At 39.7% G+C, this 27,732-nt stretch overlaps 1 protein-coding gene across 1 annotated transcript in view; it reads left to right on the plus strand.

Moving 5' to 3' along the window:
• DMD (dystrophin) overlaps window positions 1–27,732 on the plus strand; it is a 2,123,521-nt gene that overhangs the window by 1,379,227 nt on the left and 716,562 nt on the right. The window contains exon 50 of the mRNA XM_060138437.1: window positions 231–339. Within this exon, the coding sequence (XP_059994420.1) occupies window positions 231–339 (109 nt within the window). The remainder of the gene's footprint in view (window positions 1–230; window positions 340–27,732) is intronic.

Here is a 27,732-nt window from a genome sequence, read left to right on the forward strand (position 1 = left end):
TGAAATTGCATCTGGAGCAACAGCCTGTATGCAGCAAACAATTGATAAAAATTTGTAGTGTGGTTGGCTAAAATAATTAAAATACCTTTGAAAGGAATTCCACCCAGAAAATTTACTTTAGAAATAAAATACTATAGACATACAGTAATGTATTCACAAAATAATAACTTCATGAATTAAGTTACTTCAAGATGTTAATCAAATAAATAATGTGTGCTTTTCTATTAAAGAGGAAGTTAGAAGATCTGAGCTCAGAGTGGAAGGCGGTAACCCATTTACTTCAAGAGCTGAGGACAAAGTGGCCTGGCCCTACCCCTGGACTCACCACTACTGGAGCTCGTAAGTATGCTGGATCAAATTCTCTGTGGCTGTAAACACTTGCTCAAAAGCACAACAGTGAGATGATCCCTGCGTAAAAGGGAAAACGTGTTGCAATTCTGAAAATAGGAATAAACTTGTATTATTTACTCTGCAAAATGTCTTAGAGTAGGTTCCTTAGAAATAGACTGATTCAAAGTATGGAATGACAAAAGTATATTGGGGTGTGTTCTCCAGGGATGCACCTACAATGAAGAAAGGTCCACGGCAACGACAGCAGAAGGGGCTGAAGGGTGATTTGACTGCAGCAGAGACCTCAGCCAGTTCCACAGGAGCCTTAGAGCTGGGCTGGCTCTGCAGAGCTGTCCTGAATTGCCTCTGTATTCCTGAACTAGGCAGTCATTGCCCAGGGGCTGCCCGCTGGGAGGAAAGGGAGATCTTAGAAGATTCTTCTGGGGCCAAAGGCAATTCCAAGTAAGGAATACCATCAACAACCAGTACTCCCAGTAGCAGGGATGGGCGTGTTGTCCCTGAAGAAGGCATCAGGGTAGAGCTCCAGAGTAGCCTCCCAAACTAAATATGTGAGGATTCCATCTCAACAAATCCTATAACCTTTAGATAATCTTCTTCAAATATGCCTGCGCAAATTCCTGAAACCACAGAAACACACACAGTCCTCCTAGCACTTCCCCCTTGTCCCATTTAAAAGCAATCTTAAGAGCTCTTCCATTTTTAGTTTAAGAAAAAGAAAAATGGACCGTGACTACCACAATTAGACTTGGGAGAGGAATGTTTCTACATTTAGCTATAGTCTTAACTTTTGTTTTTATTGCATATTTTCAGTCTATTTTATTTCACTTTCTATTCATTTGTTAGTAGAAGGTATGCATAAAATCTCATGGCAATGTTAAGGCTGGCTTTGAATCTCATGGGCAAGGAGCCAGAAAACTTCTCTGCTGTACCAATTCTATAATTAATTAAGCAGAACTAAAAAAAACATCCTTGGTTGTTTTTTTCTGTTACGGTTTTTTGCTTCCTTTTTTTTTTTTTTTTTTGGTCAATCTGGGACACCACAATTGCTATATCAGGGTTTATATTCAACTAATTATATCAGGTTTATTTCTTTTTACAACCTGTAATTTTTGGTTCCCTCAGCACATATGCACAGTTTGTCCCTATATAATCATCTATTGGTATTTGTTCTCTAGCTTTCTCCTGTGTATTCAGCCTCAGACTCTAACTCTGTAACGAGATTGGGTTCTGATGATTTGTTTGTAAGTTTGTTGAACTCTGAACATAATTATGGGTTTATGCCCCTATTTAAGCTACTATCACGTGGTTGGAAGGTTCCAGTGGCAGGGCACAGAAATCTGTTTAACCTGTAAAGTACCTAGATGTGACAATAATATTTCTAACGCAGAATAGATTCAAAGTTCCAGTTTCAGTTTCCAGAAACATATTTAATTCATCCATTTAATAAATATTTATTGAGTAACTTCTATGTATTGAACATCATACTAGGTGCTGAGGATGCAGCATAGAATAAGTTAAGGTCCCTCCCTTCATGAAACACATATAGTTGACCCTTGGACAACATGGGTTTGAACTGTGTGGGTCCACTTATGTGCAGAACTTTTTCAATAGTAAGTCCTACAGCACTACATGATCCACAGTTGGTTGAATCTGTGCATGTGGACATGGATACAGAGAGCAGACTGTAAGTTATCCATGGATTTTCGACTGCAGTAAGTCAGCGGCGCTAACCTCAGTGTTGATCAAGGGTCAACTGTACTCTGATTGGAAGAGAAAGATGTTGAGCTAATAAAGAAGAAAACAGATACTATCTCGATATTGTTCAGAGTTGTATAGTCCACAGATTGATATCAAATGGACACTTGTTAGAAATGCAGAATCTCAGGCCTCACCTCAGACCCAGTGCATCAGAATCTGCATCTTAATAAGATCCCTAGGTGATTCGTTTGCACACTGAAGTTTGAGAAGCACAGTTATGGAGAACAAGAAAGCAGGGTAAGAGGAAAAGTGAGTGGGAATGAAGACATGATTGTCTGTAGTTGGGTCAGTGAAGCTTTTCTATTAAGAGAATGCTTAAGAACATGAGAAAGTTGGTGGAAGTCAGGAAGTAAGCCTGGATGTATATATCAAGGGGAGACTGTTCCAGGCAGAGAGAGAACAATCAGAGCAAAGGCCTTGATGTGGAGCAAGATGCGGGAATAGCAAGGAGACCAGTGAGGCCAGAGCAGAGGGAGAGGGGACACATGGCCAAAGCAGAGGGAAACTACATCTTTCATCTCTCCTCCCCTACTTCCTTCTCCCCCGACTAAGAGTCTCATCTGCCTCACTATTCCTTCCCTTCCCCCACTTCCTCCACATTGCCACCAGTAGGGAGAGTCTGAGAATGCCCTCAGCTCCAAGCCACTGGTGATAGCTGGTGGAGTTGGGGCCAGAGCTGGAGAAGAACTGAGGGAAAGAGGAACTTTCTCAAAAGCAAGGCCTTTCATTCCTTATAGCAAACTGACAAAGAGCTGGGCATAAAGTAAAAATGTTAAATGCACAAATGTTAAATACAAGTGAGCCAGGTCCAGAGCTGGGCACCAACATGTTACTAAACTCAGGTCTGGCTGCTCGCCACTTGAAAATCAATACCCGAAAGGCAGTTGTTGGTGGAAAAGAAAGTTGCTTTTAATCAGAAAGCCAGTAATCTGGGGAGAAGGTGGACTCATGTCCCCAAAAAGCAACGCTGAAGATTCTGCTCGGCCATGAAAGTTTTAAAGGGAAAAGGGGAAGTAATCTCAGTTAATAATTGGGATGGGGGTCAGAATCATTGCCATCCCCCACTGCATGCAGGCTTGTCGACTTCTTGTGATCTTTCTTTAGATGTTATCTTGTTCACACAGTTTGTTCACGAGATTGCTGAAAGGGAAGCTAGGGAAGAGATCTGGTCATCTGTTAATTACTTATTCTTCATTTCTACTTATTACTTATTCTTCATTTCTTATTACTTATTCTTCATTATCTTATTACTTATTCTTCATTTCTACTTCTTTGATCTATGGAGAGAACGAACAGGTTAGGCAAGGTAGTGTGTGATCAAAAGATTTGGAAGGTGTGCTAGGGCCAGAGGTGAGTAGAGCATGACGGTGCCTGGTTTAAAGTTAGTGACAAGACACAAGGCACCTCCTGCAGAGAACTCTTTCCTGCAAAGCGCTCTTTCCTGCCAAAAGCTGCTTATAAAATCAAACATTCTTTTTTTCTTTAACATGGTGGTTTAAACATCAGAATTGAATTAAGAATGTTTAACTTTCTGGAAGTCAGAAATATAATCTGAAATAAATACAATATAAAAAGGGAAAATATAATTTGTAATACAGCTCTGATATATGATTATTATTTCATACACTATATTGTAATACAATATAACTTATCAATCATTGTAGTAATTTTTTTCCATTGCACTCCTACTGTTGTGCGAGCTGCTTTTACATATATGTCTTTATCCTCAAAATAATTGCCAAGTGTATATGGTTATACACAGTATTTTTAAGGTAAGGATCTCAAGGCTTGGAGGGAAAATTGTTAGATGAAGGCTACACAGCTGGGAGGAAAAAGAGCCAGGATTATAATCCAAGTGTGTCAGGCTCCAAAGCCCGTGTTTTGTTTTGTTTTGTTTTGTTTTGTTTTGCTGTGCCTTGCACTATCTCTCTGTCCAAGAACCTAATGGAAATTCTAGATATGAAGGCAGCTAGCCAACAGTTAATGTTATTTAACTCAGTCTTAGATGTATGGGGAGTAAAAGTGAAATATGTTTCTCTGTCTTTTTCACTTAAGGTGTAGAAAAAATCAGTTTATTCTATTTGAATTTCTTAGAACCATAGAACTCTGAACCTAGAATAATCATTGAAAGTATCTAGTTGAATATATTTCTTCCGTATGTGTGGAAACTGAGGCCCAAGGGGCCTTTTTAAAAATACTAAACCAAGCTCCTTTATGACTGCTTACTTACATTATGTCATGTGATGAGGTGGTTCTGCCTGAGTTGTATAAATTATTTCAATTAGCAGGACGAATAGGCATGCTGGAAAGAAACTTTTTGCAGTTGTTGCTTAGATACCTAAGTGTATCAGTTTCCTATCTCTGTATAAAAACACCCCAAATGTAATGTCTTAAAACAAGTGTTATTACTTGCTCATGATTTTGTGGGTCTGCAGTTGGGCTGTGAGCAACTTAATAGGTATTCTGAAGGTCTTACTAGGGGTCATTCATGTACATGCAGTTATCTGGCAACTCAACAGGAGCTAGATGGATTCACTCAAATATCTGACAGCTGGCTGTTGGCTGGAGAACCTTGGTACTTCACAAGGCCTGTCATCCTCCAATAGGCTGGACTGGGCTTCATTATATGGCATTCTCAGGGCATTGTTTCAAGAGGATGAGGGTGAAAGCTACAAGATGTCTTGACGCCTAGACTCTGTAATTCATACATCACTTCTGCTACATTCTATTGGTCGAGACAAGTTTTCAGTCCAGCCCACATTCAACGGGCAGAGAAATAGATCTCCCCTTTTGAAGGGAGGAGCTGCAATGTCACCACAAAGGGATGGGCACACAGGGATGGGAGGCTTTATTGTGGCCATCTTAACACCCAAACCACTACATTGAAGAAAAAGGGGGAAAGCAGAGATCAAAGTGTTGGTCTATATGCAGTGTCCTATGTCAGTGACTCTCAGACTTTACCATCATCAAGATCACCCATTTCTTATTAAAGCACAGATTGTGGGGCTTCATTTCCAAAGTTCCTGATTCAGTAGATCTGGGGTGACGCTTGAGAATTTGCATCTATAAAAGGTCCCCAGATGGTGCTGATGCTGCTGGTCCTGGGACTGCACTTTAAGAACTACTGCCATAGGCCTATGGTGAGTGGGGAAGGAGTTCATCCCTACTTCCTGCGAGCAACCTAGTGCGGAACCTGAGTGAGAGCCAGTGCTGTGGATGCCAAAGGGACCTCCACGTTATTTCAGGACCACCCGCCCCAGGACTTTGTAGCTTGGGAGTTCAAGTAGATGTACAGCACGCCTAGGCAGTATTTGCCTAGCAGAGCAGCTTAGAGACCTGTGGGGAGAATAGCCATGCTTATACAAAGCTCCCCTGGAGACTCTGATAAACGTTTAGGTAGGCAGGACTTTGAATCAGACTGAAAGGCCTGCTTGGCAGATGGAGGCAAAGAGCCAACAAATCTGGTTGTAAATGTCAATGTGAATCCTTTCTTATCCACAAGCTGCTGGGTCTGGGAACATTCACATACCACAATACCCGATTTAGCATTTCCGAAAGAAATTGCATATAGAACATGCTTCATGTGAAGACTCCAAATCAGGATGTTGGAGTTCTTCAAATTTCCCAGGGTGATAAGTGTGAAATGAATGACCGTTGTATAAATAGACACATAGAAGTGCCAGTTAATAGAGGTTTCTAATTGATGAAACACTGGTAAAACCATCTCTTCCTGTAATTAATTTTGGAGAGAGCAAGTCTCAAGTGTAATTAGGAAAATGCTGCACTGGAGGTCAAGAAGCCTAAATTCTAATCTCAGCTGTGCTGCCAACTAGATAAGGGATCAACACACTCTTTTTGTAAAGAGCCAGATAGTAAATATTTTCAGCTTTGTGGGTCGTGGGATCAACTTTGTCAGTGTATACTAAAAGCAGCCAAACCATAGACAATATGTAAATAAACAGCATGGCTGGGTTCCAATACCACTTTATTTACAGAAACCAGAAGGGGGCAGGTGGGAAAAAAGTTGGCCCTTAGTGGCCTACCCATATCCCCTCGGCACTAGTCCTTCTTGTGAACCCTGAGGCTTCTACATGCGAGCACCTGGGGCTCTGCCCAGGCACTTTCTCTCGCCATACGAGCAGCTCACTCACTTGCACAGCACGTTGGAAGTGCTGGGAAGGAGGCATCCCTAGAACAGTACTCACCCACTGATGGATAGAAGTGGATGCACAAATACTGTGCCCTCTTTATTCCTTGAGTAGGACAACTCCAGGGCATGGTTCACACCAGACGTCTCCAGGGGGTTGAACCACAGTTGACCACAGTGATAACCTGTTTATTAGCATACCCTGTAGGGACTTCCTTCCCATTCCTATTCATCTCCTTACTCTTCCACCACAGCTTTCTGGTATCATCTACCAATTAAACTACTTGTAATTAAATCCTCGTCTTAGAGCCTACTTCTGGGTGAACCTAAATTAATACAAAAGGTCTTAGAATTACTGCCATGGTTTTACCTTTTAAATGAGTTTTGTTCTGATTCCCATTTTGTAGATGAGAAGACCAAGGGACAGAAAAGAGTAAAAATTTGTCCAAAGTTACAAAGCTAGTAAGTGGCAGAGTGGGTATTCAGAGTTTCATCTCTGTGATGCCAAAACATATGCTGTTAATCGGAACACTATATCTCAAGCAGTGATTTATTTATCTCCATCTGAATTTTTGAAGGCTATACTTAAGTACCAAACACATATAAAATTATTTATACATTTATTAGTCAAACTTCACTTGCCTCTCTAGAGTTTACTAAAGCATCCCAAGGCTATTTCAGTAATACTTAAAATATCTAGGCAATTTGAGAAAAACATGAGGTTAATTGGAGCTTAAATATAATCTTGGCGTACTATTTATTTGTTTGATTTAAATTGTGAGAAAACCATTTATTGTGAAAACGGCCTTCGTTTATCTGTAATGAGAGAAGAAGGAAGGAAGCTGTCAATTAGTTCTCACATTCTTACTCCTCCTTTGGGTCCCCATCCTTCTCAGAAACACAAGGAGGAGTGCCCCCCCTACCCCTTCCTGTTCTGCCTAGGTTTCCAACTGTTAATTCTGCTTCCGCTGAACCCTTAGGATAAGGCACATCAGTTTCAGCCAGGTCTTTCTCCGTCTCGTTAACAGCTGACTACTTTACTGAAAACACCTAGAACAAGGCTATACCATCATTGGTTTTATAATTAAAACCTCTAAACCTTAAAAACTTCCTGAAAGTCTAAGACACTAGGCGTAAGATTTTAAATCAGAAAGTGAGGTCCCCTAATCAATTATGACAACAGGATAAGAAATGAATGTTTGACCCTCCCCAAGAGAGTTCAAAGCCCTGAGGACCTACAGAGAGCCTCCAGCTCTTGGCAGCAATAAACTAACTAGTTAATTAATTAACTAACTCATATTTGTATACATCAGTGAGGTGAGGGTGCTTGAAATATAATGAGATATGGTACACTATACAAAGGAAAGTGACAGCAGTAAACCCTGGCCGGGGAGGCCCCAGTATTGGTCACATTGATCAGAAGGAAGTCTTTGGATGTAGGCCATGGGAGTCTTTGGTCTCAGGCCAGGTTCTTCAACAATGTTCCCTGGTTCACAGGGAGGATATAACAGTGGTGTCATTGTTAATATCCAAGAAAGTGATAGACTGTGAAAACTAGAGTATTTAGATGTTAATATCCATTTTGTGATGATGAAGTTCCCTTTGTTCTTCCTCTCTTAACCTTTTGGCAGTTTTATTACTTGGTTACCATCTCCGTTTAGGGCTGAGCTTTGGGGTCTGAACTGGCAAAGGAAGAGAAGTTCCAATCCATCATTTCTAATGCTTGTTGGAAGCATTCCTGGAAGTTTCAGTGTGTGTGTGTGTGTGTGTGTGTGTGTGTGTGTGTGTGTGTGTAGGAGGAGAATAACATCAGTGGTTGAATAAAGTATTCTGATCATTGGAGATCTTTCAATTACCCATACCCTGCATTTTAACAGAAATAAAGGGTTTATTACAGTAAAGTTACCATAGCCTTCTTATTTAACTCCTTCTAAAAAAGGACTTTTGCTGGAAATCACTATAGAATATACCATAATGTTGAATTTCTTCTCAAGCTCTTATCAAGGAGAAATTAGAAATGTTTAAACATATTCATGAGAATAGGTACCCCACAGCCCACAAAAGTAAGGCTTCTCCATAAATTCCTAATATTTTCCAAAATTTCACTTAATCATTTTGAAATTGAATATAACTTAACCCTCAAAGAAAGAAGATTCCAAAAGGAAATTGTAGCAGTTTGCACTTAAATTGTAGATTCTAAGATAGTGATCTGAAAGGCCTTTGAGAGGGCATTCATTCTTCTCCACTATCTTCACGAAAAGCTCTTTCTCTCTCTCAGAAGCAATCTTAAGGTTAACTGCATCCTCCTTTTAAAAATCAAGAGTAGGGGGCGTTCCACCACTGCTGATATACTTAAAACCATCTTTCCACTGCCTAACCCAAGTTCCAGTTACTGCCTAAATTACTTTTTGAGTAGGAGAAGTACATTTAGACATTCTTTGTACATGTAGAGAGTCTTTAGACATCTCCCTTCAAACTTCCCTTTCTGGCACAGATCAGGTGAGTGCCCATGACCTATGAATAAAAAAAGCTGTCTCAGATGTTTAAAACATCTCTGTTTCTCCAGTGTTTAAACATCTCTGTGTCCCTGCTTCTAACCTCCCAGGTGTGTTTTCCATACTCTTCTCTGTTGTGGGCTTCAGAATTGGACCCAGTTCCATAATTACCATTCTACTCATGACTCAGTCACATCACAAAGTCTGCATACCCTTTTCCTACTTTTATACGATACTATCATTCTGCCTGCAGTAACGTTCTACTGGCTCGTACTAAATTGGACAACTATTCCAGGACCTGGTAGTTTTTTTTTTTTTTTGGCCGCATTTTAGCTTAGCCAGTCATGTCCTTCTGTATTGGAACATCCAAAAAAGGTTTTCTTTGTGATACGAAGTATCTTTAAATTGACTCACATGATTTTATCATCAGCATTTATACATACTCATGTTTTCCTCATCCTAGAACTATTCTACTTCAACCATACATACTCCTCCAGGTACTGCCAAATCTCTCTCCTCTCATTCATGGCCACTCCTTTAGAAAGAGTCATCCACATTCCTCCCTCTGTTTTTCCCCCCACTGCAGCCTGGCTGTGTTACCAACCGAACTTGGGTCCACTCGGCCAACATGCCCCAAAGCCAGTCTACTGACACTGGGTTGTGGTGAAGGAAAGTACCGTGTTTATTGCAGGGTGCCAAGCAATGCTTAAAAGACCCAAACTCCCTGATGGCTTTTAGACAAGGGTTTTTAAACACACTGTTAGAGGAATAGTGTCATATGCCTCATCAACTCATGGACCTTCTTCTGATTGGTTGGTGGTGAGGTAACAAGGTGATGTTTTGAGAATCTCAGCCATCAACTTTCTAGTTCCAACCAGTCCAGGGTCTACGTGCTTGTGGGCAGCATGGAGTCACTGTGTAGTCGCCATCCTCCACTGGCAGGGGTCTTAGTTTCTGCAGAACAACTCAAAGATATGCATCACATCGTTATGTATGTTCCTTCAGGAGGAACTAGGAGTCCTGTGACTCTATTGGTTTTTTTAATCATCAACTGCTTGCGTCTGCTCTTTGCAACTTGGGAAGGCCTAGGAGACTAAAGCCTTTTTTCCGCGAACAGGCAACGGAGGACACAGAGAGGCTTTTGTACCTGGGAAGGCCTCGCCAGGTCCTGCTTGGTTTCAGTCCCCCCTTTTCTTTGCTGCTCCTCAATCCTGAGGGGAACAGGGGTGGGACAAGAAAGGGAATACAGTTTTGGATAGAAAAGTTAATCGTAAACTCGGTAGAGGAACTCGGTTTCAGGGGGACTCGGTTTCAGCTGTGTCCCTCCATCAGTCCACTGAAAGTGTCCTAAGGCCAGAAATGACCTCTATGTTAAAATACCATTTCAATCCTCATCTTTCTTAATCTCTTAGCAGCATTTAATGCAGTTGGCCCTTCCTAGTTTGGAACATTTCTTCTCTCCCTTCACATACATAACACCACCCTCTTTTTCCTCTCACCTCCCTGGCCGCTCTTTCTCAGCTCCCTGGCTGGCTCAACCTTCTCTCTTTGGATTTCAAATGTTTAAAGTAAGGTAGGCATGCTTTTTTTTTTCACATTCTTTAATCTCTTGGGTAATCTCATCTACTTGCGTGGTTTCAAGTACCAACCATATACTGAAGTTTCCCCCATTGTTACTTTAGATCTACACCTCTCTTTTGAGTTCTAGATCTATATACTAATTCAAAAATTATAGCAGTGGAAAAAAACCAGATAAATATTCCTGTCCTCGTGGAGCTAATGTTTTTGCGGGAATAGACAATAAAGAAAATAAATACATACAATATATTTGCACGTTATGAGGTAATACTGCAAAGGGAAATAAAACAGGGAAGAGTGTAGGGAGTATGAGTGTGAAGTATAAGGGTGGAACTTACAGAGACTTCATTAAAAAGGTGAAATTTATGTGAAGACCAGAATGTGCTCAGAATGTGAGCTAAGTGGATATCTAGGGGAAGAACCTTCTAGGCTGCGGCATTCCAGGAACGGCATTCTAACAAAGGCCATGACATGGGAGGGTGACTAGAATTGGAAGAATTTCCGATGGGGCTGGAGCACAGTGAGTGAAGGGGAGAACAGTTAAGAGATGAGATTACATCAGGGAGAGCATTAGAGGCCATGGGGATGACTTTGACTTTGTGTAAGATGAAGACATAAGAGAGGCTTTCGAGCCCAGCAGTGAGATGGTCTGACATATGTTTTGGCAAAAACTTTCTGGATGTGTTAAGAATAAACTGTAGGGAGAAGAGGAAGGTGGAAGCAAGAGAAGACCAGGTAGGGGATTAATGCAGTAATTTAGGTGAGAAATGAGGATAGTTTCATCTAGAGTAGGGGCAGTGGAAGTGATGAGAGGTGGACAGATTCAGGGTGTGTCTTAAAGCTAGAGCCAACAGGATGTGTTGGCAGATTTGATATGGGGAATGAGAAAATGTGATGAGGTCTTTCACCTGAGCAAATTGTAAGGCTGATGTTGTCATTTACAGAATTGGAGAAAGTGGTAGGAAGTACAGGATGGTGGGAGGCAACATAAAAATCTCTGATTTGTACAAACTAAGTTACATATGCCTATTAGTTAACCAAATGGAGGTGTAGTGTAAGTAGAGGGACGTATGACCTGGAGGTTAGGAGAGAGATCCAATCTGGAGATGTAAATATGCAATTGTTAGCATAGAGCTGAGCCATGAGATTGTGCTAATTAAAGCCAAACAGTAACTATAGATAGAAAAGAGAAGATCTACAAAGATTGATCCCAGGAGGACTTCAGTGGTAAGAAGTAGGGATTATAGTAATAAATTCTGAAGTAGGAGGAAAACCAGGACAGAGAAACCTAGAAGCCAAGTGAAGGAAATTAATTAGGAGGAAGGAACTGATAAACTGTGTCAAATGCTGCCTATAAGTCTAGCAAGAAAAAGCCTGAGAATCACCCTTAGATTTAGCAAACTTGCATAGAGTGATAGGGGGATGAAATATGCTAATCAGCATGAATTCAAGAGAACCCATACATCCAAGAACTCACTCAATGTATGCACTTGGATGTCCCCCAGACTTCAGATGCACCACATGCAAAACTGAGCTAGTGAATTTCCTCTTCCCTCTTCTCCTATCTCAGGAAATAGCAACACCATCCATGCAAGCTGGTACCAATAAGTGATCCTGGATGGAGACCTCCTTCTACCTCACTTTCCTCATATAATCAACCACCGAATCCCACTGATTTTATTACTTAAATATCTTTCAAGTTATTTGATTATATCCATCTCCATCCCTTCTGCCACCGTCATATTTTACCTGGATGTTTGCCTCCTAACTGATTTCATTCACCTCCCTCTAATCCATTCCCCATATGAACATACTCCGTAAAGAATAATCATGCAAAATGTAAACCTCATTCTATCATAATCCTGTAATGGTGCCCCATTGCTTTTAGAATAAATCTCCAAATCATTAACATAGCCCACAAGGTCTTACACAATGGTACCCCTACCTGCCCTTCTTGTTCCACTGTCCACCTTTTTCTTCAAAGTCCAGCCCTTCTGGCTTTCTTCAGTTCCTTTAGCGTGTCTGCTTCTTCCTGGGCTCAGGGTTTCCACATCTACTGCTCTCACCTGGATGATCTCTCCTCTCATTCATCCTTTAGATCTCAGCTGCACAGGGTCCTTCCCTGAGCGCCTATTATACAATCTCAAGGTATACCTTTTCTTTTTCATATCCTTACCATTATTTTGATTAATGATTTGTGTAATTATTTAACTTTCATTTGCTAATAGACTGTAAGTTCCAAACGGATCCTATTTTATATCTTATTTATCAAAGTATGCCCTTTTGGGTATGCAGCTTTTATTCAATGACTAGCTTGTGGTAGATGTTAAACCTCATATATTCTGACCAGATAAACAGTACATTTATTTTAGAGTTGGATCAAATAAAGTCGACCTCCCATGTAATTATAATATGAGAGAGATTAAGTGGTTATATGGTTGTCCAGCTGTTTAGTAGAAGAAGCTGCAGTCAAGCCCACATCTCCTGAGTTTGATCTCAGTGCTCGTCAATATTCTTATATATCTCAACTTTTGTTTTTCTGCTTAGACATAGCTGACAGGTATGCCTGTCCACACATTCTCAGTGGTAAATCCAATTTTTTTAAGACTGCTGTATTGATCAAACAGGGATGTGCTGTGGCTTTGATGCAAATCTTGCAGCCTAAATCTCACCCCCATTCTCATTCCTTAACTCTCATTCTTGACTGTGTCTTGATATATAATTTGAGAACCTCTATAGTCTAACATGCTATGTTCCTCTTAAAATTTATATTTATTTCTTCTCTCATCTTCAACATTTTAAAGAAAATGTGTTTTCATCTCATTTTCCAAAGTACTTGCCAGCCTACGATGAGTTCATTAAACAGACATTCAATGTAGCTATTCTAATATTTATGCAAGATTGCTAACAGCACTAACTATACCAGTGCCTAAATTGAATTATAACCTACCATAGGAAAAAGTCAGAATTATAATACCTTCAGTTCTTGCTTCTGAGATAATTATCACAACTTCAAAAAAAATGTTGTCCCACATTAAAAAGCAGAAGCTAAATAGCATGACACTAGAAAAGTGGGAGACACCATTAAAATAAAATAATCAGTAGCCTCCACTCGCCGCAACTAGAGAAAGCCTGTGCAGCAACAAAGACCCAATGCAGCCAAAAATAAATAAATAACAATAAAATAAAATAATCTCCCATGTCACTTCCGTTTCCCAGGACTATTCTTTCTTCTTGAAGAAATTTATGGATAAAAGATATAAATAAACTTCCTGTGTTTACTGTGGATTCTAAGTGGAGGAGGTAGTTTTCCTTCTCATGTTGAAATGAATAAGAATGCTGTTTCCTTGATTATTAGTATTTTTTATTGAAGTATAGTTGATTTACAGTATCGTGTTATTTTCAGGTGTACAGCACAGTGATTCAGATATATATATATCTGAATATATATATTCTCAGATTCTTTTCCCTTATAGGTTATTACAAAATGCTGAGTATAGTTTCCCATGCTATATTAATATATTTTTTAACCCTATGATTTGGTGATAAGCATTTTTACTTACTAAGTCCAGCAAACCCAAAATAGGAGCCCTATTATTTTTCTTAATGATTCTTATTTGTTTAAGGTAAAATGTGCCTCTTTCTTTTGAACCTGCGCTCCATGTTTAACAAATAAGGACGTAACTCAGGACTGAATCGTGCACTTTGATTTGAGATTTATTTTCAAGAAAGGACCCAGTTTCACAAGAAATTTTATGTTTTCCTGTACGGCTGACATCCACTCCCGGCAGCTGAAAGACAAAGTTGTCTAATAAAGCTTTCAGATTCAATTTGCTCTCTGCAGGCAGCTTGAGGATCTCTGGAGGTCATTCACAGCATGTGCTGCAGTCCCAACAGGGAGAAGTAATGAAAAGATCCTGGTTAAAAAGCTGACGCTATCCTTTCTAACCTCTTTGAATGTGAATATAATAAGCAAGTTTACAGACACAAATCTCTGTGATTCTGGGGATTTCCATCTTGATCTCTGACTCCAAGGAAGAGTTGAATGCATGGATTTGTATCTATTATCTGGGTGAATAAATGCTTCATATTGAGCATATTGAGGAAAACATGCTTTACAACAAAGGTCTGATGTAAATCAGGGAAAACAACATTGTCACTTCATGTTTAACTCTGTTAGAGGGTCTCTAAGATCTCACAGTCTGGTTCTATTCCAGTAATACCTCGGTATATCAGAGCTTTGTTCAAAAATAATGCCTGCTTTCACTTCGATTATTCCCCCTGGCTTTTGCATCGACCCAGACACACCTAATATTTATCTTAGAGCCAACATGCATTAATGCCTTGCTCTGTACCAGGCATTTTGGTAAATATTCCTTGTGGATTGTTCCATTTAATCTTACAACAGCCTTATAAGATAGGTTCCACATTAATTCCTTTTTTACCATAGGAGGAAAGTAAAGCTTCCAGAGAGTTTTTATCCCAAAGACAATCAACTGCTAAGTAGGCACAGCATGGCCCTGTATCTCCCTAAACTTCATACCTGTCTTTAAATCTTTATGTCAAACGTACAGGTGATGCGATGGACTCCATAGACTGTAGAATCAACTCTACTATAGTGTTCATACTTTTGTAATATATTTTCCGAGTGCAATTCAATAGCAATAGTACTGCTTCCCCCTTTTTTCTTCTCTTACATGACATCCAAATCTTATATTAAAGCTATGTGGGTGGACTTAGGTCTTAATAGCAGCACCCTTGATGCTTAGTACTAACCTTGTAGATATTGAAGTGATTTCAGTAAAAAGAAATATATAATAATTTCTTCTCTTTTCTTTCCTCTTTTCTTTTCTCTTTTTCTCCCATGGGAATGAAAAAAGAAAAGCATTGAGATGATAAACCTGATTCTCCCACAGTGTTACTGTTTAGCTTTATTTATTCTCCCAGTTCTGTATCTGTCAGCCCAAGGTCAAACAACCAGTACAGTGGCAGAATTATAAAAAGTAGGTCTGAGAGAAGACCACAGGGTACTGTAGGTCTAATGCCCTGCTACAGTTGGAAATCAATTAAAGAAATCTCTTTAAACAGTGCTTCATTTAATCTCCTCTTAAAGAATACCACAACCTTCTTGATAAACCCTGTGTGTGTGTGTGTTCAGAACTGACTTTCCAAAAATATTGCATAGTCTTTTCTTTGTTCGGTTGCTGCGGTGAACAAGTGGACCCCACTGTTTACTTTGGCATGAAATAATTGAACATGGCCTTGGACTTCATCCAACCAAGCACACAAACCAGAAACCTAGGGTTCATCATCATCTTCTAGAGACCCCCTCTTTCTGCCCTCAAAGTCACAGATGCCCCTCCGATATCGCCCCATACCTCTCTTTGCCTCCCATCTCCAATTTCAACCAGTCCACTGCCCTCCTCCTTGTTATGCGTCACATGGTAGATCTTAAGATTTCACTCGAAAGGAGTTATGTGCTTAAGAAGCATTAAAAGCCACTGGACTGGATGATGTCGAAATTTCTCTGAAAATAAAAGGGGGTGAAGTTAACAGCCTTGTTAAGAACTCATCGAAATGGACATTGCTGACCCCTCTACTAGCCAGTGTCCCACTTAAACATGCCCCTAGACCGGAGTATATTTTTCACAACTGGATAAATCTGAGGCATTATAGTAAAAGGCAGTGTGAGAAAGGCAGTGGGTGCGAGTGGAGTGAAATGAATGAGTGGGCAGACCTAAGCGGGCAGAAAAGATGAGGACGGTAATAAGCCGTACTAAGAGATGCATGCTCGAGGAATAAATTGGCACTGGTGGAGGAACTAAAGGAATGATAAGGTGGGTCAGACTGCCACGTGAAAATCAACTAAAACAAGTCACGAGTACAGTGAGCGAAGCTGGAAATGGGAAAAACAAAACATTCAAATGTGTATGATCATAAATAAGAACATTCTTTACAAGTTTATAACATCTACTTTGATCTTAAAAATATCAAGAATGAACATTTATCTTTTTGCTCTAGTTGGGGAAACCAAATAAGCGAAGACTCAAGACAGAAGCTTTAATATTCCTATTTCTAGTCCGTCGTTCCTCTAACTACACTGGGGAGAATAGGAATTTATTCGCGAAATCATAGCGCACTGCAATTTGGGGATGCCTTTTGAAGCTTGGAAGATGTAATTTGGGACAAATAAAAAATCGTTATTTTTTATAAAGTAAGTTATTTATAGAGTTGACTATTTCAGTGAAAGGTATAGGTTAATGACATAAACCACTTCAAGAAGGTTTTAGATCTGGGGTTGGCAATTTTTTCTTTTTTTCCTGTGAAGAGCCAAATAGTAAATATTTTTGGCTTTGCAGGTCAGAAGGTCGACTACTGCTACTGAAATGCAAAAGCATCCATGATCAGTACATAGATGAATGAACGTGATTTTGTTCCAATAAAACTTTATTTTCGAAAATGGGTGGTGGGTTGGATTTGGCCTGAGAACTGTAGCTTACTGACCTCTCTTGTAGATAAATACTTGCAGATAGGTTCATAGTAGTTAATAAAGAGCATATGGGATTGTTGAATGTATTTCTCTAATCTTTTTAAGGCTTCCTCCATGGAGAAATTTATTTCTTATCAATAGTGTTTTTAATGCTTACTCAGAAATAAGAATACGATTTGCCCAGCAAAGAATGGAAATTTGTAAAGCCCTCATGGTAAATAAAGAGATGGTGTGAAACACTTGGTACAACTATTAAGAATGTTCCACTATCATTTGAGAAACATTTAGACATTTATAAAAGTTCCACTTACATAAATAGAATTAAACCTAAATCATTTTGTCTGCACTTTGGGAACATTTTCCCATTTTAGCAGCAAAAGCACCATAAAAAGGGGGGAGGGGTAACTAGATTTTAGATTTTTTTATTATTATAAACATGTATATTTAATTACTGAGGTACTCTTAGGTAGGTATACTTAAGTAGAGGTAATAATTTCTATATCACCTGGAATCTACTGCTCACTGTTCTAGGGATGACAGTGTTATGCATCACTTCTGAGCTTGCTTTGAACATTGAAACCATTAGCACACTTCTACAAAGGTGGGATGGTCTTCCAAAGAAGCATAATAGATCAGCAGAAAAGGGCTATCATAATGCCACTTCGACTGACTAGCACTTAAATAATGAACTAGGTGGAAAGAGATAAAGTATGTAGTTATAGCCAGCAGGAGATGTCACTATCAGGGAGATGAGAAGCCATTTCCCAATATTCTCTTAGTTATTGGTGAAATTCTTTCTCCAACTGTTAGTTCTAATCTTATGAACTAAAAAAGAACATTTTTCAAGAGAATTAGAAGACAAGGCTCTCCTGGTGGCACAGTGGTTGAAAATCTGCCTGCCAATGCAGGGGACGTGGGTTCTGAGCCCTGGTCCGGGAGGATCCCATGTGCCACAGAGCAGCTAAGCCCGTGTGCCACAACTACTGAGCCTGTGCTCTAGAGCGCACAAGCCACAACTACTGATCCTGCGTGCCACAACTACTGAAGCCCGTGCGCCTAGAGCCCATGCTTCACAACAAGAGAAGCCACCGCAATGAGAAGCCTGCGCACTGCAACGAAGAGTAACATCCGCTCGCCGCAACTAGAGAAAGCCTGCACGCAGCAACAAAGACCCAACGCAGCCAAAAATAAATAAGTTTATTAAAAAAAACAGAAGAGAGAGAGAATTAGAAGACAAGACACAGACTGGGAAAGAAATATTTGCAAAAGACACATCTGATAAAGGAATATTATAAAAAATAGACAAAGAACTCTTAAAACTCAACAGTAAGAAAACAAACAGCCTGATTAAAAATGGGCCAAAGCTTCTTTGTGGTGCTGATTTGCATTGCCCACTTGTTTGGTTGGCCAGGAAGGGCGTATGCGTTTTTTCCTGAATATATTCGGGGGTTCTGCCATTTTTCCTGTGCTTTAAAGGCGAGTCCAATCTACCTCTTGAAAGCTGTTTCCTGCAATTCTGCCTTGCCTTCAAATCCTCTTCATTGCCTTACCTCAATATATTTTTGGACGATAGTTATCATTTATAACCCTGCAGGTTTGTGAATTGCAGTGCCCCTGAGCTCCATTTTTCAACTTGCTCATTTCTGAGCTGGCCGCAAATCTGCAGGATTGCTTCAGGCCCTATTCTGGTTCCAGGGGGCGGGCTGAGCCTTTGGTTAATTCTTCTTCCTGATTGGAAATTAGTGTGACATGTGCCTGTCCAAACACCTAGAGCTAGTCTCTCATTGGTTCCCCCTCTTCCCGTTCATCCTCCGGACAAATTGCAAACTGTTCGAAACAGGAGGTTAAAGGTGCTGATTCTCCAAGTGGGGAGATTGTTAGTAAAGTGGCTGGAATGGCAAACCCGTGCACCAGGAGATGAAAAATGAGGTACGTTTTAGAAACCCTTCCCGATCACATGGCGTACCATCGTCTGGGTTTCCCATGCATGTTTTAGCTGTAGGAAGATTTCCTTGAACCTGGAGAATTGGGACCCTTGGAATGGGTACCACGCAGTATTACTTTAAAGGGTCTGCATTTGCTTACCCAACCTCAGCAATCCTCTCAGCCCCAAGATTGTCCAGCCTTATGTCTCATCCAGCTGTGGGTGTAGATGTGGTCAATCCAGGTTGCATCACAGCCCCTGAATGAATTTTGTAAAAAGTTCTCTCTCTTTCACTGTCTTTGTTTTTCTGTTTTTTGTAGCTTATTTTTATAATGGGGTATCTGATTTTCACTGCTGTGTTTATGCTGCTTTACACCCACTTGATTCACTTACAAAGAGATATCAATAAATAATTTTTAAGATTAAAAATAAATGGGCCAAAGACCTTAACAGACACCTCACCAAAGAAGATATACAGATGGCATATAAGCATATGAAAAGATGTGCCACATCATATATCATTAGGCAAATGCAAATTAAAACAATGAGATACCACTACATACCTATTTGAATGGCCAAAATCCAAAACACTAACACCACCAAATGCTGGTAAGGGTGTGGAGCAGTAGGAGCTGTCATTCATTACTAATGGGACTGCAAAGTGGTATAGCTATTTTGGAAGACAGTTTGGTGGCTTTTTTACACAAGAAAACAGACTTTTACCATACAATCCAGCAATTCCGCTCCTTGGTATTTTTCCAAAGGAGTTGAAAACTTATGTCCACGCAAAAGCCTGCACATGGATGTTTATAGCAGCTTTATTCATAATTGCCAAAACTTGGAGGCAACCAAGGTGTCCTTCAGAAAGTTACTGGATAAACTATATTATAACCAAACAAGAGAATATTATTCAGCACCAAAAAGAAATGAGCTATCAAACCATAGAGAGACATGGAGGAAAGTTAAATGCTTATTACTAAGTGAAAGAAGTGAATCTGAAAAGTCTACATACTGTATGATTCCAACCATATGCTACTCTACAACAGACAAAACTGTAGAGACAATGAAAAGATCAATGGTTGCCAGTGGTGTTGGGGATGATGCAGAGAGATGAATAGGCAGAGCACAGAGGATTTTTAGGGCAGTGAAAATACTCTGTATGATACTATAATGATGGATACATGGCATTATACATTTGTCCAAACCCACAGAATATATAACACCAAGAGTGAACCCTAAGGTATACTGTGGACTTTGGATGATTATGATGTATCAATGTAGGTTCATCCTTAATAAAAAATGCACCATTCCTGTGAGTGATGTTGATAATGGGGAAGGCCATGCCTGTGTGGAGGCAGGGAGTATATGGGATATCTCTGCACCTCCCTTTCAATTCTGTTGTAAACCTAAAACTGCTCTAAAAATTGTCCTAATTTTTTTTAACTTAAAAGAGAGCATTTGGTATGCATTGGTATCATTAATTTATCAATACACTAATTCAACAAATAACTTATTAAGCCTTACCATGTGCTCTGTTATATGCTAGATGCTAAGGATACGATATCGACCAAGATAAACACAATTCCTGGGCTCTCAGAAAGTAAGAGAATTAAATAGCTATATGTTACAAATACTAGGACATAGAATGTTATGGAAGAATCATAGTCCAGTCGGCAATGGGACAGTTGGTAGCTGTCATGGAAAGCTCTCTGGAAAAAAGGAACTTTGAAATGAGACTTGAAGGATACATAGGTGTACCTAGTCCAACAGGTGAGGGGGGTGGTGAGGGAGAGAGTTCCAGGCAGGAGAAATGGCATAAGTGAAACATTGAGTTGGGTGAGGGGCAGGCGAGGAGGGATATGTCAGGCAGGAGGTTCTGAATGATGCTGAAAATGCCATGGTCTTAAATTGCCCTTTAAGGAATATTAGAGAAATCAGTCATATTTTATTTGAAGGACCATTGAAAGCCCCTGGAGCATTTTAAAGAAGATATGTACATGATGTACTTGGGTTTTAGAAAACTTGTTGTGCAAAAGTGTAGAGAATGGATTAGATAAAAGTAACACTGGAGGCTGTTCCAGTAGTCCAGGTAAGAGATAATGATGACTTGAACTAGGGAAGTGAGAAAGGGAATGAAGACAAAAAGGAGACTAAGGAGATACTGGCATGTAGAAACAACAAGACCTGGTAACTGATTGGACATAGAAGCAAGAGATACGGAGAACTCATATAGAATACCCAAACTTCTAGCTTGACAAACTGGGTGGATGGTGGTGGAAATTACTAAACTGTGGACTATTTTAGGGTTCAGGGGGGATGATGAGTTCAACTTTGGACATAGCACTTTGAGATGCTTGGAAGACCACTAAGTAAACTAGCCATATGGGTCAAGAGAGAGGTTTAGGCCAAAAATATGGATACCAGAGTTGTCAGCATGTACAGTACAACATAGCTGAAGTCTGAAGAATGAAGATCACCTAGGAAGTATGTGTAGAATGAGAAGAAGACATGGGATAGAATCCTAAGAAATTTCTACGTTTGACATCCAGAGTAAAGTAAGCCATCCAAGGAGACTGAGGAGTGGCCAAAATCAGTAATAGAAAACCAGGGGGAGTGAAACTAGACTTTCAAGAAGTTTCTCTTGAAAATGGGTAGAGAAAAGATGAAGGTGGTTCTAAGATTCATCCATGGTGGTTTTGCCAGACAGGTGCTATGAAAGTATATTGGAGCAAGGGAATTAATAATAACTAGAAAGTGTAGTCAGTAGTGGCTCCAGGATTGGCTGAGGTGATGAACCGTGGAATCTAAGCTGGAAAGGACAGCAGGTGAAAAGTAAAGAGGGAAAAGTCAGGAGAATGGTTATCTCTAGGAGGATGGAAGAGGTTGTGCTATGGGGACACAAGGGTGGGTTCCTAGGTATTGGCAGTATCCGGTTTCTTGATTAGGGTAGTAGTTACATTATATTGTTGCTTTATAATTGTTGACTGTCACCTCTGTGTGTATGTTCTATATAATCATCCACAGTAAGGAAAATATCACTGTAAAAGAAAAACACAGTGCTTCCAAAATATTGTCATCATAAATGTAGTACCTCTGGTACCTCGAGTCACGTGTCTTTGACCCACCTGTGGCTGCAGCTGCAGTGGACAGTCCCATGTGAGCTCAGACTTACCTTCCGCTGGCAGCATGACTTTCAGCTGATAGTCAAGGTAATGACTCCCATTTCCCCACTTTCGGCCCAAGGGATTTCTCTGACATGCTGGGATCCCACACATCCTGTGAGCTAATCCAGCCTAGAAGTTGTGACGGGTGAGCAGTTCTCAACCAATGGGAGATGGGAGCCCGTGGATACATTTTTAACCCCTATTCCTTCAAGAAGACAATTCAGGGAGGCTTTCTCGATGCTTCTCGGGGACGTGGAGAGGTTCTGGCAGAATTCAACCCCCGTGGTCCATAGTAGTGACCTCAGTAATACACATGATACTGTCACTTCCTCCTTCTTTGTCTCACTTTGCCGGTCCTTCATTTCTACTTGCCAGGAATCAGCTTCCAAATAAACTACTTGCACCCAAGTCCTTGTCCCAGCCCTGTTTTCAGGGAATCCAAAGACAATAGTAAGAAAAACGGAAGGGACTGAGAGAGGAGAAAACTGTGGGAGATGAAGACATTTCCTCTATATGCCAGACAGTGTATTTAACTGCCTGCTTAGCAGTTCCACTTAGATGTCTCAGAAATAACCTCATGATCTTCTGTAATCAAATTCATGATCTTCCCCTGTAATACTCACCACCCACTATGGGTTTTGTAGCACCCTTCGTCCAGTGACAAAACCTTGGGAGTCATTTCTGCCACCTTCCCACTTCACTCCTCCTGGACATCCATCCGTAAGTCTAGCTGATTTTCCCTCCTAAATACTTCTCGGGTCAGCTTTCTTCTCTGGATTTATCCTGTACTACCCCTCCCCAGTCTTTCATTCTCTCTTTTATGGACTGTTACGATAGCCTTATATTAGAATGACCACAGTCCTGGTTCGCCCTGGGCAGACGTGGTCTATGTCCATTACCTCAGTGTAAGTAATAGCGCCCCTTTCACTCTTTAACACTCGCCAGGTTTTTGTGATAAATACATGGTCATCCTAACCTAAACTAACCTCCCCTCATTCATTCCTTCTCCCTTATATGGTGTAGCCATGTGATCCTTTCAAAGTATAAATTTGGTAGAACGCTCCTGAAAGTACTTTAATGGCTTCCGGCTGTTCTCAAATAAAAATGAAAATGTTTAACAGCTTACAGGACCTTGTGTAGTATCACCCTTCCCATTTCATCACACTTATGCCAGATACCATGTACTGCTTGCTCTCCTATCTCCATATTGTCCTGCTTTTTTTTTAAATTGTTCTGTTTTGTTTTTTAAGTGGCTGCTTTTTCCTGCTATAAGCCATTGCACGTACTGGTCCCTCTGCTTAAGACACTCTCCCCTTGCTTTTCCCACCTGATGCCTACTTACTTTTCAAGTCTCAGTTCAAATGCTGTGCTCAGGGAAGACTCCCCTAACCTCCCAGACTATAGGTTAAATCCTCCATTGGTAGTATAAATAGCATCATTCATACTTCTCTTCCGGAATGCATATCAAATCTTCTATTTATTTCTGAGATAATTTGAAATTATATTGGTTCCCTTACTTGACCGTGAGCTGCTTGCAGACAGACTCTGATCTTTCTTGCTTGTCATTGAATCCACAATACCTGAGAATGAATGAGGAAGTCAGAAATAGAAAGCAGGTTTCTATTTCTACGGAAGATTCTGAGATGACACAGGATAATTGCAAGCAGGACTAGGTACACAGAGGGGGCCCTTGAGCTAGGGGCCAGAGTCTTCTGGAAACGAGAGCGAGTATCAAAGAGGAATAGCAAAGAGAAGTGGGGAAATGAATGGTGGTGGGAAGAGGGGAGATATACAAAGAAATGGAAATAAACATGTAATGAACCGTTGTCTAGTTCCAGACACAGAGCTATCTGGAGGAGCTAAGAAAACTTATAGGGGGTTAAAGGTCTTGCCCAAACCTTCATAGTGAGCTAATGGCTATTTTTCAATAGCTCCGGGCCCCAACTTGCATCCCTCTTACTCTCATGCTTGACCTGGCTCTGTTTTATGTATTGCCTTCACCATTCTTGAAAAGGATTTTAAATATTTATTTGTTTCTTATTTCTTTTCTCTATCAAAATGTATACTCCGCTAGACCACTGGTTGTATCATGTTTCCCTCTGTATCCTCGGTGTCTAGAATGGCGCTCAGGGCCCATTAGGCTTGCAGAAAACGTGTTGTCAAATGATCCTTAGTCCAGTGGTGTCTGCGTTCATCCCCTGCGGAATCTGGATCACTTTACCAGCATCAGGTTTTGTAACCTGCTTTTTGCACCGCCCCACCCCGTCTTTGCTGCATATCTGTCTACCAGTTTTTCTCAAGTGTCTTCTCCTCACGGTTTTCCTTTACTTCCTCTCCACTGCAGATTATGCTCAGAACAAGACTGGAGCCACTTTTCATTGCTTTTGTTGTCAGGGCTTTTAGTGACAACTCCATGTGGAGGACTTTGAACCTCCTGCTGACTCATTGTTTGCTTTAAAAAAAAAATACTCATCTTCTTCCTGAATCCACTGGGTAAATTTATGCTCACAAAATAGGCAAAACCTCTAGAACAAAAACTGTATGCACATCAGAAGTACTGGTCTTGCCTTGATTTCTAGACTCAAAAGTATCATAGCAGTTTTAGAAAGGAGAAGAGAGGCGCTTTTGAAGTATTTTAGTCATTCAATCCAATTTGTAACCAATTTATTTTGTAGTTTAAATGCAAGAACCATGAATTGCCTTTCCAGTTTATTATCATCCTCAGTATTTCTACCTGTAAGAGAAGAACAAAGATACTGTTTGAGAACAGAAAATATTGCAGGGATAGAAAAAATCAGTTTAAAGTGTTTCTTTGGAAGTTGTCACACAATCCCTGTCTCCACCTCTGCTCACTGAAGAGTCATTGTTTCCTTGAAACAAATTAGTCATGTCCATTTCTTCTCACCTGTATGTCTTTTCAGTTCTTTATATTTCATTCAGACATGTCTCTTGCCTCCTTTGATTTTTGTTCTCGGTCCTTCATTTTTTGTATTTCCTTTGTCATCCTGTATGCCGTAAAAAAATCTGCCACCCCAAATCCTTTAATATATTTGTCTTACCAGCACTTATTTTCTCAGTTTCTATACTGTCTTCCTTACTTTATGGTTTATCTGCTTCTTGAGATTAGATTAGATTATGAATACTATATTAGATCAGTTCATTCCATTTTTATGTAGTTTTTACCTGACATTCTTGGCATAATATAAATATTTTTGAAATTACATCATACCTTGAGGATTAAGACAATTTGTATTAATCCACAGGCACAATTTTATTAATTAATTATTATACCCTTTACTGTGGTTCTGAAACCTTACGTTCAGTGCCTTTGATAGTCTTAGCCAAGCATCACCCATGCTCCCTGCTTTTAAATTCTCTATTGTCTTTGTTTTTGAGGTTGCATGTTCTCTTGTTTTGTCCAGTTTTGCTTTCCGTGACCTCTCTGGGCGCTTGTTTCCATTCCTACTTAGTTGACATTTTTTCCCCCTGTCAGCCCCTTAAATGTTGCTATCACCCAGGACTTAACCCATGCCAAGGCTACATCCCTTTATGGCTGGCGTCTGTTCTGACTGGTCATAGCCCATGGTATACTTATTGTTAAATTTCTTTTGTATTTTTTTTAAATTGCGGTTAAAAACTTGTAATATAACATTTACCATCTTAACTCAAATAATTTTAATACCAGTTCAGTGTATTAGAGAATGTAAGGTAAAGACTACTAAAGCTATGCCAGTGATTAGCTCAGACTTCTTTCCTAAACTCTTGACTTATATTTTCTGTGGCTGGCCAGCTACCACCTAGATGTTTTACAGATATTTCAAACTCAGCACACCCAAATTTGATACTATCATTATCTTTTGAAAACTCTACTCCTCTCTCTATATTCCTGATTTTGGTGGATGGCACTAACTCTCCACCAGGTTAGAAGTCAAGGAGTCATTCTGACACTTTCTTTATTCCTTAGTATTAAGCAGCCATTCACCAATCTTATTGATTCTGTAAGCCAAATAACTCTGAACTTTCTAATTTATCTAATAAGGATAATTAATCTCACCCTAACTGGAAGTCCAGACATTGGGGCAGGCTCCAGACACAGTACAAACAGAGCTCTGGCTCTCTTTCTCTATAATTTTCTTTGTTCTCATTTTCCCTCTGGATCAGATCTGACCTCCTCACTAGTTTCCCTCCAGGTTTCAATATGGCTGCCAGCAGCAAATGGGGCAACATGATTTTTTTGTTACAGCGAGAGAGAATCTCTTACCCCATGGATAGATTAATAGGTTTATCCATCACTCAGATCAGCCAGTCTAGGTTATATATCTACTCCCATACCAATAATAGTCTTCAGAGTGATGCCATGGGCTGGTTGACTTAAACTTTAGGTTATTAAACCAAAGTTAAGAGGAAGGGATTTTCTTGATTGACTTAGAATCTAAGCCTTAGGTGAATCTAAATCCACCTCTAGAACTGGGGAACGGAGTCCATGGAAGCCTGAAAAGAATTGAAATTCTCCTAGGTAGTAGAAACGCAGAGTGGGTGTAGGGGTATCCATGAATGAATGTTGTTCAAGTCACCAAGAGCATTCATTCCATTGGCATGGTGTTGGACCCAAAGCTATTTAGTTAATGTTTGTTCACTGAACCTATGAAAGACAATCTTATCTGAAAGTTATGTATAAAGTAGGTGACAATGAGAAATATTTTTAGAAGAATTAATCATATAAAAGTTAATCATTCACACTGGGAGGCTCTTCCTAAATTTAGTGTCTTGTCCTTCCCTTGACCTTTGCCTGAATCTTATCTTGGCCTACATACGGAAGTTGGTTGGAGCCATTTTAAGTTTTTAACAATTGGTTTAACATCATTAATTGTAACTAACGTATGTAACTCAGCTAAGGGGGAAAAGAAAAAAACTAGCCCATCATAATACAGTATTGTCAAGGTAAATGATACTTTCATGCAGCTATTCTGCTTTTTAGTGTATTCTCAGTTTCTGCAGACCTAATAAAAAGGGATTATGTCAGCATCCTGTAAGTTTAATTTTGAAAAACAAGAAGCCATGAATAATGGAAATCATTTCAAAACATCTTCACTCACATCTAAAATATGAAACAGCTAAATCAGAAGTTCTTAATAATTTAATCAGTGAAGCATAACTGGAGGATTTAGAAAAAGTTCCTAAACTATTAAAAGATTCTTCAGCTGCTGCTCAATGTCAATATCAAGTTATTTCTTACACTGGCAAACAGCCAAGTCATTTCCTGGTCACATCCACTTTTCAGCATTTAGTGGTCCTCTCAATCATCCCTATCACAGCCCCAGGAATGTTTCACGGCAACTCCACAATAATAGTACATTACTGTTAGGTGTTGAATTTTGAGGTAGTTTATCTCCCCGAAAGGATATGAGTAGAGTAATAAGACCAAGTAGAGTGAGCTTTATTAATGATGCCCAAGATTTTAGACATATACTATAACCGTCAATCAATTCTAGCACCACTTCCCATACCCTAGTTTTGCTCGAAACCAGTCCAACTGTGTTATAGTCTCAGATAATACAATGTTAGAATTTTTTTCTTTCAAAATATAGAGTTGTAATGAAAACTTACATGTAATAACTTCCTTAGCATTTAACCCTAGAGAGTAAACCTTTTAGTATTTTCTGTGTAATAGTGTTAAGTTCTGTATTTATCTAGAATATAATTTTCCTGTGTTATAAAATATGTTTAATGAAAATAAGAATAACTTGATTATCTATTTCTTACAAAGGCCTTGTAAATAAATATATCAGTGTATTCATCTACATGTGTATCTTACTAAGGAGGCA

The sequence above is a fragment of the Lagenorhynchus albirostris genome, chromosome X (genome assembly GCF_949774975.1).
Source record: "Lagenorhynchus albirostris chromosome X, mLagAlb1.1, whole genome shotgun sequence".
In the NCBI taxonomy this organism is placed as follows: domain Eukaryota; kingdom Metazoa; phylum Chordata; class Mammalia; order Artiodactyla; family Delphinidae; genus Lagenorhynchus; species Lagenorhynchus albirostris.